Source organism: Python bivittatus, unplaced genomic scaffold (assembly GCF_059951505.1).
Source record: "Python bivittatus isolate LINGU-HERP-01145 unplaced genomic scaffold, Pbiv_v1 ctg000020_np1212, whole genome shotgun sequence".
Classification (NCBI taxonomy): Eukaryota; Metazoa; Chordata; class Lepidosauria; order Squamata; family Pythonidae; genus Python; species Python bivittatus.
The window spans coordinates 36,227,589-36,242,906 of record NW_028277030.1 but is presented as its reverse complement, the minus strand read 5'-3'; the positions used below and the strand labels follow the sequence as shown (position 1 = coordinate 36,242,906).

The 15,318-nt window shown below is 36.9% G+C and overlaps 1 protein-coding gene and 1 long non-coding RNA gene across 2 annotated transcripts in view; one reads left to right on the top strand and one right to left on the bottom strand.

Annotated features, from left to right (window-relative positions):
* Positions 1 to 1,116: 1,116 nt before the first annotated feature.
* LOC148217029 (uncharacterized) lies at positions 1,117 to 7,154 on the bottom strand. The gene is made up of 2 exons (XR_015795509.1): positions 6,226 to 7,154; positions 1,117 to 5,683 (listed from the first exon to the last, which is right to left on the bottom strand). It is a non-coding gene; the product is annotated as an uncharacterized LOC148217029 (long non-coding RNA).
* Positions 7,155 to 7,308: 154 nt separating this feature from the next.
* Positions 7,309 to 15,318, top strand: part of GCLC (glutamate-cysteine ligase catalytic subunit) — a 62,659-nt gene continuing 54,649 nt past the window's right edge. The window contains exon 1 of the mRNA XM_088137020.1: positions 7,309 to 7,452. Within this exon, the coding sequence (XP_087993146.1) occupies positions 7,414 to 7,452 (39 nt within the window). The 5' untranslated portion in view covers positions 7,309 to 7,413. The remainder of the gene's footprint in view (positions 7,453 to 15,318) is intronic.

The window sequence follows — 15,318 nt, the reverse complement described above, 5'->3', positions numbered from 1 at the left end:
AATGTGGCAATGAATATTGGCTTGGGTATTTTCAAAAGGGGATTAGGCAGATTCAGGGAGCAGAGAGATTTGTTAACCATAATAGCAGTGGCAATAGCAACTTCAATATTTAGTGGCACTAAATATCAGTTGCTGAAATATGGAAAACATTTGCCTTCAAGTCCTTATGTGGGCCTCCAAGTGGCCTTTTGCCACTATGGCCAGTTTCTGATTTGGCAGGACTCTTATTTTCTTAGATAACATTGTTTTCATCAGTCCTAGATACCAAGAGATCCTTTAAAAGTCATCCAAGCATCCTTAAGTAACCTCTTGGAAAATATTTTGATAAACCTTCCAAATGCACCAAGAAAAGAGCAATCTAGTGCTCTCTAGTCTTGCAAAGGCTTGCAAATGAATAGAAGATGAGGTGTGCAGACATTCCTACTCCTTATTCTCTCAAAACATCAAACATTCAGCTATGAGGTCTTATGAAAGGTTGAACTTGCATTTGCTTTGAAGACAAGTAGTAGCTCCAGATTGCATAGAGAGCTGTACTTGAATTCAGGTAACTGAAAATGGAACACCTCCTCAGATTTTCCAGTTGAACATGGGGAAGTTGCAGAGCTAGATGTATAATCCCATCTTCTAACTACTTTCAGTCTTGTGTGCATTCAGATGAACACTTGAAGAGCCTTTCTAACTCATTGGCTTCAGGAGTCTTGTATTACTGCTATAGTAATAATTAAACCAAAATTCTGTATGTGTGATTGCAGTTTTGAGTAATCCCATTTATTTCAACAGGAATTATAAATAGTACATAATTTCTTATTCTAGAGCTGGCAATTTCCAAATTTATGGCTTCCTAGCAAAATATTTCAGGGTGAAGGCACTGGAGCTAATTATAATGAAACCATTTAAATATTGCAGTTTAAGATACACAGAAACTTAATGCTTTTTGCTAAGGGGTTATCATAATTCAAGTTATGCAGTGTTTTGGATATGACTCCAAAAAGGTGCTTCAAGTGGTTCGCAAATGTAGCAGTTATCGGCAACTCTAAAGTGGCCATGTTTTTTCCTGGATCATGTGGTACTGTAGCTGCAGAGAACAGAAGCATGACCCTGGGAAAAGATGCATGGTTTTAAAAAATTCAAAGCACCTCTTCTAATTTCTGAGCGACTCCACTGCTTTAGGTATCACTTTTGGCACAGATTCTAACTCATCTGGGCTGCTACAGGAAGCCTGACATACAGAAATTGGACAAGTTAAGCATTTCCAGACATGAAGAGTGGTATTGTCTGTTTGCATCCATGGAATGGGGGAAAAAAGGGGGCTTTTATCTGTTAATTTGTATAAGACAGGAAGCAGCTAACAGCACACAGAAGACAGTAAGCTTTAGCCCAGGAATAGACCATACGTTGACTTCCAGATGTTATTAAACTTTAACTCCCATTTTCAATAACAGTGATGAAAGGTTTGAATAACTGCTGTTACATAAGTTGCCCCTAACCCTGCCTTAATTACAGAGAAGAAGCTTCAAAATATTGAAGGTAATAAATATTGAAGATAAACAAGAATTACTCACAAGACAGTGTAATACTATTTGCATGATTATATCCCCCAAATATTGAATGAACAAAGAAAAGTGAACGTCAGGTAAACACATACGTAATAGTACATGCTGTGTGATAAGAAAAGAGAAAGAAATAATTGTTATTGGAAATTGAAAATTATGCTAATAAACTTACTGATGATTCCTTGATTTGCACTGTATTCGATTGCAGGAAAATGCTTGTACTTAATGACATGTGGATGAGAAAAATATTGTGTGTACATTTCTCTTGTAATCATCTACTCCACAACAGTTGGGCAACCCAGGAATAGTAACTACCTTTACTAAATACTTTCCTATATTGCGATGCACAAAACTTAATTTAACAAAGTATGTTTATTAAAAAATAAACAGAAAAAAAAATCTATGTTGAATGCAAAAAGTTATAAGGGAATTCATTGCTTTTTATTGAATGAAGTGTAAATTCAGTGCAAGATTCCTGCTTTCTGTTGTATAAAGTAGAGCTGTGGGAATATTTGATGCAGTGATTTGGTTCAAAAATAATTCACATGAATCTCTGAGTTGAATTGGGTTTCTGAATTGAAGCAACAGTTCAGTTCAAATAGTCAAATCAAATCAGGTACCTCTGAATCAATTCAGACTGATTTGGATGGTTTCCTCTTTTTTTTTTATTATATATTTTGAAAGAATATGAGTGATACAGATAATAAAATTAGGTACAGGTAGAGAAATATGGGCAGACAGGCAATAAATACTAAATATCATCAAACTAATATATTCTAATTAATCATTTTCTAACCAAAATCCACGTGTCCCTATAGAGCTTTAAGCTAAAAATGCTTGGTTAACACTGTTCAAATTATTAAAAAACAACTATAGATAGTAAATCATATACTATCCCAATACTATAAATTATATGCCAAGTAAAATATAAACTCTAAAATCCCAATTTTGGATGTGACAATTCCATAATAAGATTGTAGTATGGAATGATTTCCAATTAAAATTAAATTCTATGTCAGATTTACTTTTTAAATATAAAGTTATTCTAGACATCGAGTCACATATAATTTAGTTAACCATTCTTCTAAGAGGGTATCAAATGTATTTTCCATTAGGAAGCATATACAGTAACATTCTTGTGGCCTCTAACACATACAACCTGCAAAATTTTGGATTTAATCCTTAGCCTTTTATTGGTCTGTATATAATTCATTACTTGTCTATGCCAAATATTTATACCTTATTTTTTTTCAATAAATACTGGAATCATCCGAAAAAGAAAGTTTAATATTGGGAGGATATTCATTTCAATAGCTGCAATTAAGACAGATTTAACTTTTTTCTCATCTAGAAATATCTGTTAATATATTTTCCTGGTTGGTAAGTAATTATTCTCAAACAAATCTTTGTTATTTTTTTACCAAGAAAATTCCTAAGTACTTTATCTTCTTAGCAGGTAAGCTAAGTATGTTAAAGCCTATTATTTGATATATGCATTGCTTTTCATCCTCTGCCAAATTCCATATCAACATTTGAGTTTTCACTTTAATAATTTAGTAACCTGACACCAAGCCATAATGTTGCATATATTTCATCAACAATGTTAAAGAGTCTATAAGGTGAGTACGGTATGTTCAATATATCAGGAAATAATTTCAATTTATGTTTCTGCATAATAATTTAACTCCTAAAATTCCTTTTTCTTTATATATTTGAATTGCCACGGTTCAAATGCTAGTAAAGAGGGAGAAAAGGACACTGGATGCTAAAATAATTGATTCAGACATTCAAAATTAATCAGATTGGTTTTTCAAAAAAACCCAGTAATTCATATTGGTTTCAACTCAATATTCGCAGGCCTAATTTACAGTGCTATTGTGAAAAACTGCTGGTAAAAAGATGGCAACAGTAGGGTTGTGCATGCTATACACTAATAGCTGAATTATCTTTAAGTATTGGACTCCTTAAAGGAGTGGCATCTTTTTTTTAGGGTCACGTGGAAATCTGAAAAAAAAACCTGACTGCTCTAATGAATAGCACAGAGGTATTTCCCTTTTATAAGGTCCAAAGCACTTCAGAATCATTTTTTAAAACTTGCACAACCTTATCAGTCATATAGTAAACATAAACTACTATTTATCCATGAAGTTGCCTTGGGATTTAAAAAAAGCTAATAACTATATAAAACAAGTCAAACAATATATGAGGCTCATCTCCATAGCAGTAAATATCCAGCATAAATGATATGCACTCATATTTTATAGTAATCTGAAATACATTTTTCATATTATAAGTCTATACATATTATATGGCAAAGAACCATTTAAAACATAATAGGACTTACTTTTGATCAAATTCATGAATATACAGGGGTTATGTTGTGACATTACTAACCACAGATAAGCAACCTGTGGATAAAATGCCGCCTCAGTCCCATTTTTGCAACTCCTGGAAGCATGTAGGTTTTGGATCATTAAAATTCAATAGGAAAAAGTGTTGTTTTTTAATTTTTAAAGTTAGGACTAAAGTATATGTGCTGAACATCCATTAGGTGTAATATATGTATTTTGTCTGATAAACACCCAAACCAAAAAGCAAGCTGAAAATTTCAGCTACATCCTTTGATATTCACTGTGGTTCTTTTGGCCCTCAGAAAGTGAATTCTTCCAAAAATTGCAGTCTGCTACAGCAAAAAATGGTTCATCACAGTAAAATCCTTTTCCTGTCAGTGAGTGCCTTACCAGTGTGATAACAGAAGTCTTAAGCAAGTTGAATCTAGACTATAATATTCACATAATACACTCAACTGAGTCGAGAGAAATGGGGTTAGTATACTGTATGACGTGAACAGCAAAACCCAATGAATGGTCTGTGTTTAGGGGAAATCAGTTTTACTGTAGTCCCTAATAGTCCCATGGCTATTTAGGGCTAAACTAATTCCCCAAATTAGTTAAGTTATAAGAACAGGTACAAGAAAGTTAAAAGATACATAACTTACACATTGGTCACCTAAACAGAAGAAAAATGCCAGATCAATCCTCCCTGCCCACCCCCACCCCCACGGACTTCACTATATTTATTTAAACCTCCACCCAATCACTCCTTCCCTTCCTTTCTCCTCATCTCCCTGGATACTCCCATGCAACCCTCTTCCCCAATATCTGTCAGTTCTTTGAACGCCTTCAGAGCCCTGAAATCTCTCTTTGAATCCCTTTCCTGAACATGTCCTGCATATAGGAAATAAGGCCATCATCATATGATAGTGTGCATGTGACAAGATAAGGATCAGCTATAGCTTTATGCTGGCACAAGGACTAATGGATAATACTTTAACTCATCTGTGGGCTATTCCCAAGGCTCATTTAAGATGCTCTGCTATCTGTGAGCCAACAATAAACTAAATCAGCATAGATTTTGCTATCCCCAACTGCTTCCATTCCAGCTTCCAGCCAGAGGACAGGCTTTCAAATTCTCTTATTATACCCTATAATAATAAAGCAGCATTCCTGCAATTCTTGCAGTGTCTGTTGACCTGGCCTATACAGAAGAGGTGACATCAGTCTTGAAAGCCTGTCCAAGTTCCTCTTTGTCTCATATTAAACAAAGTCAAGGCAGGGTTATTTTGAATTTCTCATGCTTCCTTCAATTTATGGACCATATAATTGCTGCCCAAACCCTTCCTTCGTAGTTCTTTCATATCTTCCCTAAAGTCAGCTCCAAATCCTTTACAATTCTCACAGCAGGGACACCCAAGCATGAAGGTCATCCTAGCTGCCCAGCCAAAACAAGCAGGTACCCTTATCAGCTAGCAGTAGTATACAAAGATGCTGGAGGCAGATGATCACTTTCGTGGCAAGGACAAAGGCATCCTTTCATATTATGTGGGAAACGGCAATAGTAAATCATTCCTGTATTTTACCAAGAAAAACACATGGATAAACAAGATAAAGCTATTGACGATATAGTGTCAGATGATGAGCCCCTCAGGTCGGATGGCACTCAACATGCTATAGAGGAAGAGGAGAGGATCTTTCGGAATACTGATGGTGTTTACGATACATTAGATTATTTGGGAAGGTTTTGGGAAGTCTAGCTGCTGATGCTGCCATGCAGGAAAAAGAAATCTGAAGCTGTAAAAACAGAATCACAATGGGACAAGGAATGTAAGAAGTGCGAACATGGGAAAACTCAACAAGTGAAAAATAAATCATTGTGAGCTGGGTGGCATATATTTAATTAATAATAATAATGAAATTAATCACCTACACATTGAGATCTTATGCATGAGCAAACTGAAATGTACTTTCAGTCAGATCATATTGTTTCCTACTCATGTAATCAAAAACAAGGAATGGTGCTGCTTTCATAGCCAGGAAGGATATAGCAAAGACATGACTTGGATATATGTCAAGCAATGACCAACTATATCAATTGGTCTTGCCAGACCCTTTAATATGATTCTTATCCAACTTCATGCTCCAACTACTGATGTAGAAAAAGAGGAAGCTGATGAGCTTTTTGGTCAAGTTCAATCTGAAATTGGCAGAACATGCAAATAAGATGTGCTGTTTAGAGTTAGAGATTGGAATGCCAAAGTTGGAAATAGTAAGCAGGAGAATGTAGCTGAAATTTATGGCCTAGGAAACAGAAAAGAAGCAAGAGGACGACTTACCAGTTTTTGCCAATCCAATGATTTCTTCATTCCTAACAATGAATGTCTTTTTAACTTAGTGCACATGGTAATGGCTTGCTAGTACACTTCTTCAGAAACAGGTCTGTCTCCATAGCAAATGTTATCTGGGTTATATGACCTTTTACTATCAATGCAAATTCTTCTATTCCAGAAATCAGAATGTACCAGCATATCATTATGTAACACTAGAGGCCAGCAATGAGATTAGAGCAATCTATTGTTGCACTTGTAGATTTGTTCCAGTGGTGTGGTATGGAATGTTCAGTCGCTACCAAATCAAACAAAGGAAAGTTAATCTTCTGTGTGATATAAGGTTGTCACTATGGTTATAATTAAAGCCCTTCATAGACATATAGCAATGAAGAAAGCAGAGAAGCTAGCCAAGAAACTCAGGAATGACACATACTGTAAGAAGTATTTAAAAAAAGGAATGTTGAACTAGGTTTGTGCAAAGAGGATGAAAAGAAAAAAATGTAGAGTTTAGTTGCTTTCATCAAAATGACAAAATCAGCATCACAGAATTGTGCTGCATATTCTGCCCCCTTTGGGCATGCATGCAACCTGATCCACATAGTAAAGGTGTGAGGTTTGCACTGCAGTGACACAACTTTGCTTTCATTAGTCTGACCCTCCTTTCTCCTCACACACAGGTGCCACTGAAATGGGCTCTGAAAGTTGTATTAAAATAGTAATGTCACTTCTTGTGGTTTTACTGTTTTTATTATAATTTGTACCCCTGCTTAGAGGGTTTTTTTTAATGATAAACAATTGTTCGTCATTACAGATTTTCTTAATAACAACAATATGAGCTCCTAAAATCACTAGATAAATGATATCTTAAGTAGCAAAGCAGGGGAGTAAAGGACTGTCAAAGATCTTTTATTAAAATGAAAAAAAGAAATCTGAATAAAATGGCAGAGGCACAGCTATACTTCTGTAACTGTTGTTCATCACATGCAATAGTACTCAGTCCCTCCTTCTGTGTAACAAAATACCTATGAAAGACAGTGAACTCTTTCACAATTTCCCTGAAGCTGTTCATCCCTCTACCACCCAAACCTCTCTTAGCTGCCTTTACAGCTGCTAGTATTTTAAACCAACCTTGCACAATCTGGTGTCCATGGGAGCTACTGGCCTCCAGACTATGACTATGCCAACTGGCTGGAAATGAGGAAAGTTGCAATGTGCACATCCAGACAAGCAGAGGTATGTTACTGATTTGTTAATAAGATTACTTGCAAAATCTTGTAGGGGTCTATATAAATTAAAACAAATATTTCCATAAAATGCTAAATATTTTAAAATTGATACAATAAACATTCATAAATTAGATTTTAACAAGTTAGAATATGTAAAATTAGAAAAAAAGTAACAAATGGTGTTTCGCAATATGCGAACTATGTATTTTGTTGATAAGTTTCCATATAGCAAACATTCTCCGATAGCTCTTTAGAAGATCTAGTGTCAGTTGATAATGATGTTGTCAGTGCCAAGTCTTGACAAAAATTCTGCATCCCAATTTGTCAAAAGCTTTTTAATGGTCATTAAGTAGGATTATGGCCAATTGTTAACTTACCTCTTTCACGTGCAATAATATCATTTATCCCACCAGAACTAATTTTGGTTCTGTGCTGTTAACAGCCTTTCTTGTTCTTTTTTTTAAATGCACCTTTAGCAATTGTGGGTGGAACAGGAATAGGTAATTTTGATTCAAGATTTATGTCTACAAAATCCTTAAAGTCATTAAGGCTTATTACATATTTTAATGGCTGATTAAGAACGCTCATTTACTTTTACCTTCAAGCCCTGGTAAAAATATTTGATCATATTTGCATGTAGTTGGGTCCAACATATTAAGGACTAAATTCTCTTCAAATTGATTGTTTTCATGTTGTTTCTAGGTTTTGTTAAAAACATTTTGTACATGAACCGTTCCTTGCATAGAACAGGTTGTTGATGGTGTTGTGCACCCAGACTGAAATATATGCTTCATCCAGACACAGACTCAAGATACACGTTTGTTCTAGATACAAACCAGAGGCTTATATGATCTGGGTAGAAGCCTACTCAGAGGTACTTACTCTAAGTAGAGGTTTTCTGGTACTTTGGCAGAGCTATTGAGAAGGGGGTGGATAAACAAGTTGGATAAGCCATGCTTGCGTGATGGTGAAAGCCTTTAAAAAGGGTGAAAACGGGCCATGCAGAAGTGGAGGGGAGAGAGGTACAAAAAGCACCAATCTTGCACTATTCACCCCACAAGGTTACCTTAAAAATTTCTCAGCCAAAATCCAAAACACTCTCAGATTCTCCCAGATTTTTCTCAGCCAAAATCCTGGATTTGAGTCTGTCCACTCAAAACAAAAACTCTAGAAAAAATATGTTATGTGCATGGAACAAAATATATATTTTTGAATTTTCTGCATAACCCTAATTGCTTCTCACTTTTATCAACAAAAAGCTCATCTTGTGAGAATACTGAAAAAGCACAACAATTATATATTTTAAGGGTCATCATCCCCAGTTAAAGTAATCTATTAAATTGTATTAAACTATTTTTTAAACAAGGGGCTTGGATAATTCCCCCAAATTTAAAAAGGGGGGAAATCAAGCACTTCCCAAATCTCCTCCAGCTCTTTCTTGGGGATCAGCTTAGGGAAACCTGTTTTAGACCTATGTATCTGCCCTGCCATCATGATCTTGAAATCAGCTGGAGAGAGATTTATAGGAAAAAAATCTTTGGTAGGAGAAGGGTTAACCCCTGCATTATTTCTCCATAGCATCCTACAAGGTGAGGAATGGACTGCATGTACCTATTTTATGTGAGTCCCTTAGTTGCCACCAATTTTTGGCAAGTAAGTTAAAATGAAAATTAATAGCTTCAACAGTGAAAAAGGCATGAGAATAGAAAAGAAGAATCAGCCTATGGATGGGATTTAAGAAAAAATGTGCCTTTTATTCGGGGCACAATTGCTTTTTGCACTGATTACATTTATTTCCTGTTACCCGCCTGACATATAGCCTCCAGTACACTCCACAGGACTCAAAAGTAGTCCTCAGCTCAGAGAAAAAAGTACATAAATGGCCTATGTTTTCTTACATATAGCTATAACATAGCCTGTAATTTGATTCTAATAGCCTGTTCAAAAATATGCTAGGTGAATTCTTAGTGAACAAATGCAAACAATTTCAAATAACAGGTAATTATTTCTGTTTTCAAAACTTTCCTAAAGGCATTTACAATCAGAAGTATAGCACAAGTGAAAAGAGATTAATCCTTTTCCCTGCAATTACTGTAAGCAAAAGTTGCTGTATATCATCTTAGGAAAATTACATGTACATGCATACTCCTTGGGGAAATATCTGTTTGAAGTGGATTCCATCTCAACATTGTTATCTGTCAAGATTTCTGTAGGAATGGATCCCCATTATCATCTTCTAAGAAAATGTTAAAATTTCAACAAACCCACTTGAGTTTTGGAGAAAGTGTCCGAATTGCCTGTGAATCACAAGGAAACATCTATGATTTCTGCTTTGTAATTTTTGCTCTGTCATACCCAACTGGCACAATTCCATAATTTAATGACTTTGAACCTTGCACAATCAAGAGAAAACATGCTGACCTTTCTCCTGAAACTTCTAATGACATCTGAGGCAAGAAATATCATGTATCTTCATGCACACCATATTTTATTTATCTGCTCTATTGCATACAATTTTTTTCTAAAGCCACCCAAGTAGAGCCCAGTTTTTAAATCTCATGATCATTTTATGTGGATCCTTCTACAAGAGTTCTGTAAAAGAGAAGCCACCACTAAGAAGTCTCTCAATCTGGTAGATGAAATACTGCATCCCCCATCAGAGGTACAGTGTCAGATTTCCTATGTCTGTTCCAATTTAAGACGATGAACAGGATTCTCCTTATAGACATGTACATACAAACACTTATTCACTCTTTTCTCCTTACAAAATATCTGATTATCATTATTTATTGGAATTACTGGAACTAATCATTTCCAGCTTTATGTGTTTCAGAATTGTATGTTCTTATCTTTACTGATAAGCCCATTAGATTGCCAGTATTAAGTAAAAAATACCAATAGACAGCATTTAGTAGTTATTACATGTGGAATTTGATACTTGGAAAATTAAAAAACAGGTTGACAAAAGACACGGTGAGTAGATGCTGTACAGTACTACCATTAGTGAACATGAATGAACTTAACAGGAATTCAGAGAGGCAGTTACAGTCCTGGCAAAATGATGTTACAAAGGTCACAAGAGTCAGAAATGACAAATCACTGAATAGATCAGAGAGTTAGAAACAGCAAGCAATTGAACAACCACCACCAGAATTTTACTGCATAACTATCAGTAAATGGTATTTGTTCTTCTATTTTTGCTGAACAGTAGTGTATTAGTTAATATATTAGTGTTTTGTAAAATGCTTTAAGCAGAATTATTTTGATGGAATTATCTGTAACATTAATTAGCTGTGAGCATACAACGTAATGCATCCCACATTAGCCATTCACATTTTAATGTAGTGTGTTAATTGAATCCAGGCTGTTTGGTTAGTTTATAGTTCATTGTGTTGTACCAACCTCAAAACTGGGCTGAATAAACTTTGTTCAGTTAAGATAGATACGTTTCTCACGCAAACCTAGCCAGTATAGTTATGACCCAAAACATGAGTCCAAGTAGTCTATTCATTAATTTATGTCTATTGAACCTAAATAAACTGTTCACCTATTCCAGGTATTCATTAGCCACCAGGAAAGTAATCAAAGTTACCTTCTACCTACATTCTTAGTATCACCTTTGGTCTTACTTTTAAATCAGTTGTTCTGTCAACTACACAAAGCCAAACTGTCCTTAAATTATTAATCATGCAGCACTGCCTAGAAAGTAATAGCATTGAGAATATAAACTACTTATCCCAAACCTACATATTTCACTCATGGGAAATGAAATCTAATATAACATTGGATTAAAAAAAAAGTAAAATTTTTATATCCATCAGTAGTGAAGTTTATCTGCTGTTGTACAGTCCAACTATATTCATCTGTACCAATGAATTTAAATCAAAATATCAGCCAATTCACATACATACATACATACATATTTGAATTAGCTGATTATAGACGCGCACACACAGGAATTATCCTTGGTCATTACAAAGACAGAAATTGAAAATATGTTTCAGAAATAGACCCTGATACATACTGGGCCAGAAACATGTACCAGTTAATTGGCTTTTCTTGTGGGTAAATTCTGCTCACTCTTATCCTTATATAACATAGTAGAAAGTGTACTTTTTTTCTTAAAAACTTTTTATTGCAAAAATAAGTATTTTTAAAACATATAAAACATTGTAGCATAGAAATAAACTATAACTGTCAAAATGGATAGATATGAACATTAGATATGAACAATAAAAATATTCAGCATACTATACTGCTTCATTTTGAAACAGCTGTTGATATTTAGGTTATACTGTATCTATAGGAAATAAACTTTTAATGATTATTTATTCAATGGATGTTACCAGAATATTAGACCTTTCAATATTTTGTTACTGAATCATGATTATTTCATGATTTTTAATTGGCAATATAGTCTTCTCCTTGGCATTACATATGGGAATCCAATTGTTTTGGCCCCTGAGCAGGTTTGTAATTTTGAGGAAGTATGAGGGGGACTACCATATCATCATAGCACAGGCTGTTTACAAAAAGCTACCACAGAGGGTTGCCATTTGCAAAGTAAACATGTTATTTTCCCATAAAATACATTTAATATTTATCCTCCACAAGATCCCCCCTTCCACTTCTACAATTAAATTAAAAATCCACATACGTTTTCATAACTTAGTCAGAACTATTTGTGAAAGGAGCAATAATGAAAAACAATGCAAAGTGGGTAAAGCAATTTGTCCTTATTTTTTTAGCATGTACATGATCAGAACTCAGAAGGGCACTGGGAACAACACCAGAGGCTCGAAACACCCGTTGCTCATGGATAGAACAGTCATCCAAGACTCAAGGTCTAGATCAGTGTTTCTCAACCTTGGCAGCTTGAAGATGTGTGGACTTCTGGGAGTTCAAGTCTGCACATCTTCAAGTTGCTACGGTTGAGAAACACTGGTCTAGACAGACCAGTCTGAGCACAGCCTGGATTGACAGGAAAGCATATGATTCAATACCACACACATGGAACTGTGAATGCCTGTGCTATACAAAGTCAACAGGACACTAAGGACCTTCCTCAAGAATAAACTGGGACTGTGGAAGACAACATTGGAAGTCAACTCAACACAGCTCACACAAGTGGCCATCAAGTGTGGCATATGCCAAGGTGATGCATTGTCCCCACTGCTATACTGCATAGACTTGAACCCCCTCAGCCAGATAATCACAAGAATTGGATATGGATACAAGTTCAAGAGTGGAACTACCATCAGCCACCTCCTCTACATGGATGACATCAAGGTGTATGCTAAGAGTGAACAAGACATCAACTTGCTGATCCACCTAATATGGATCTGCAGTGAGGACATTGGGATGTCATTCAAACTGGAGAAGTGTGGCCAGATGGTGGTAAAGAGAGGGAAGGTAGTTAAGATTGATGGGGTGGAACTACCAGCAGGCCACAGAGCAGACATATAGAACAGCTACAAGTACGTTGGTATCCCACAGTCACATGGGAACCACGATGAGGAAGCAAGGAAGACAGCAACACCCAAAGGGTAAGACAGGTCCTAAAGAGCCTCACAATGTACAGAGGTTTCTACCCCAAGTCCAACACCCAGAGATTGTACACCAGCCGGAAAGAGGGCAGGTGAGGTCTGGTGAGTGTCAAAGCCACTGGTCTGGACGAAACCCAGGAGTACATCAGTAAGATGGCACCCAAAGTTAAGCTGTTGAGAGAATCCCTGAGCAGCAGCAGCAGCAGACATGGGAGGAAGCTGAAGCAGAGGAAGTGTCATGGCAAGACATGACCCTGCATGGGATGCACCATTGACAGACAGCTGAGGTGGCTGACACTAGGAATCCTACCAGTGGCTGGAAAGGGCTGGACTAAAAGACAGCACTGAGGCACTGATCATAGCAGCACAAGAACAGGCACTAAGCACCAGATCCATAGAAGCAGGGGTCAACCACACTAAACAGGACCCAAGGTGCAGACTGTGCAGAGAGGCCTCAGAGACAGTCCAACACATAGTGGCAGGGTGTAAGATATAGGCAGGAACAGCATACACTGAATGGTACAACCAGGTAGCTCGCATTGTATACAGGGGCATCTGCACAGTGTATAGGCTAGACCCTCCCAAGTCCAGATGGGAGATTCCACAGAAGATCATGGAGAATAACAGAGCTAAGATCCTATGGGACTTCCAGTTCCAGACAGGCAGGCAAGTACTGGCCAATCACCCAGACATCATGGTAGCAGACAAGGACCAGAGGACAGCGGTGGTGATAGATGTAGTGGTGCCAAGTGACACAACATCAGGAAGGAGTATGAGAAGTTGGAGAAATACCAGGGCCTGAAGGAGGAACAAGAGAGGATGTAGAAAGTAAAGGCCAGAAGTGGTCCCAGGGGTGTTAGGAACACTCAGGGCTGTGACTCCTAAGCTGGGAGAGTGGCTCCAACAGAACCCAGGAACAACATCAGAGTTCTTTGTCCAGAAGAGTGCACTGCAAGGAACAGTTAAGATACTGCACAGAACCCTCAAATTCCCAGGCCTCTGGTAGAAGACCCAAGATTGAGGAAGACACATACCACCCATAAGTGTGAGAGGGGATTTTATATGAAAGCAATGTTAAGCCTACTAAAGGACTTATATTACTAACTTCAGGCTGTTTCCTGCCTCAAGATGGTACAAAACAGTTCCATCAATTTTCAGCAATACCAGTCAGAAGTTCTGGAGGCTGAAAAACTGGGTTCAGAGATCACTTTCCTCAAAATTTTATCTCCATACATGAAAGAAATTGCACCAGCTGAAGAACTCTGTGTTAGCTACCATTACTATGAACAGATGCAAGGTATGCTATACTCAATTAAAGCAGGAGATTATCAGCACTAGTCAGCAGCAATAAGAAAGTGCACTCTTCTTGTTGGCATGTCTCATCCTCTTACTCACTTGCCCTTTATATCAATGCTAATGAAAACCACTTAGTTACTGTGGAAACAACATATTGAGACTCCTGTTTGTTGAGATACATAATGGTATCTTTTAAGGATGGGATTAAAAGCATGATGCTAAAGCAAGGGTTAATCACTGCATGATTTAGCAGAGGTTTTAAGATGCTACAAGGTAGAAGTGCTGAAAAATTCTATTACTCATTAAGTCATCCATGCAGTAGTAAAGAAAAGCTTGACCTGGGCCATCATGTTCTTCCTATCTGTTTTATTATACAGGATGTCAGGTGTGGTAACAGCAAAAAAGCATATGATAGCATCAGAAAGCCTAGTTTTCAGGCAAATTATGATTGTTATAATGTATAGTGTTTTTGAACTTTGTCAGCGTAAGTCTTCAATGATGGATCTCAATTTAGAATTGGGTGCATCAAGTCCAAGTTCACTGTTTATTTCCTTAGTAATGTTTCTTTATAAATTACAAGCTGAGACAACATGGGTAGAAATAGACTAAGAGAGACAAATTCTCACACTGCACTAACATAGTTTGATTCATCTTGATTTAATGTTTCATGAACCTAGTCTTCATGATTTAGAGTTTAGTGTTATGGTCTACAGAGTGAATTTTATCACTCTGGCTCTTTCAACAAACCATATTAAGTATATGTCCTTGACTAGGGAAAATACAGGTAGTCCTTGGATTATGAAGGCAGTTGGGATTGCTAAACGGTTGTAAAGTGTGACATCATGCAACCGCATTGCTTAGCAACAGCAATCCTGGTAGTCCCAGTTGCTCTCATAAGCCCAGGATTGTGTGGGTTAAGTGGGAAGAGATGGGAGTCCCAGGTAAAGAGCGCAGGGGGGTGCTGTGGACAGGTGCTAGGGAGCATGGGCAGGCCATCAAGGCCATGGGCAGGCACACACTCTGGAGTGCGG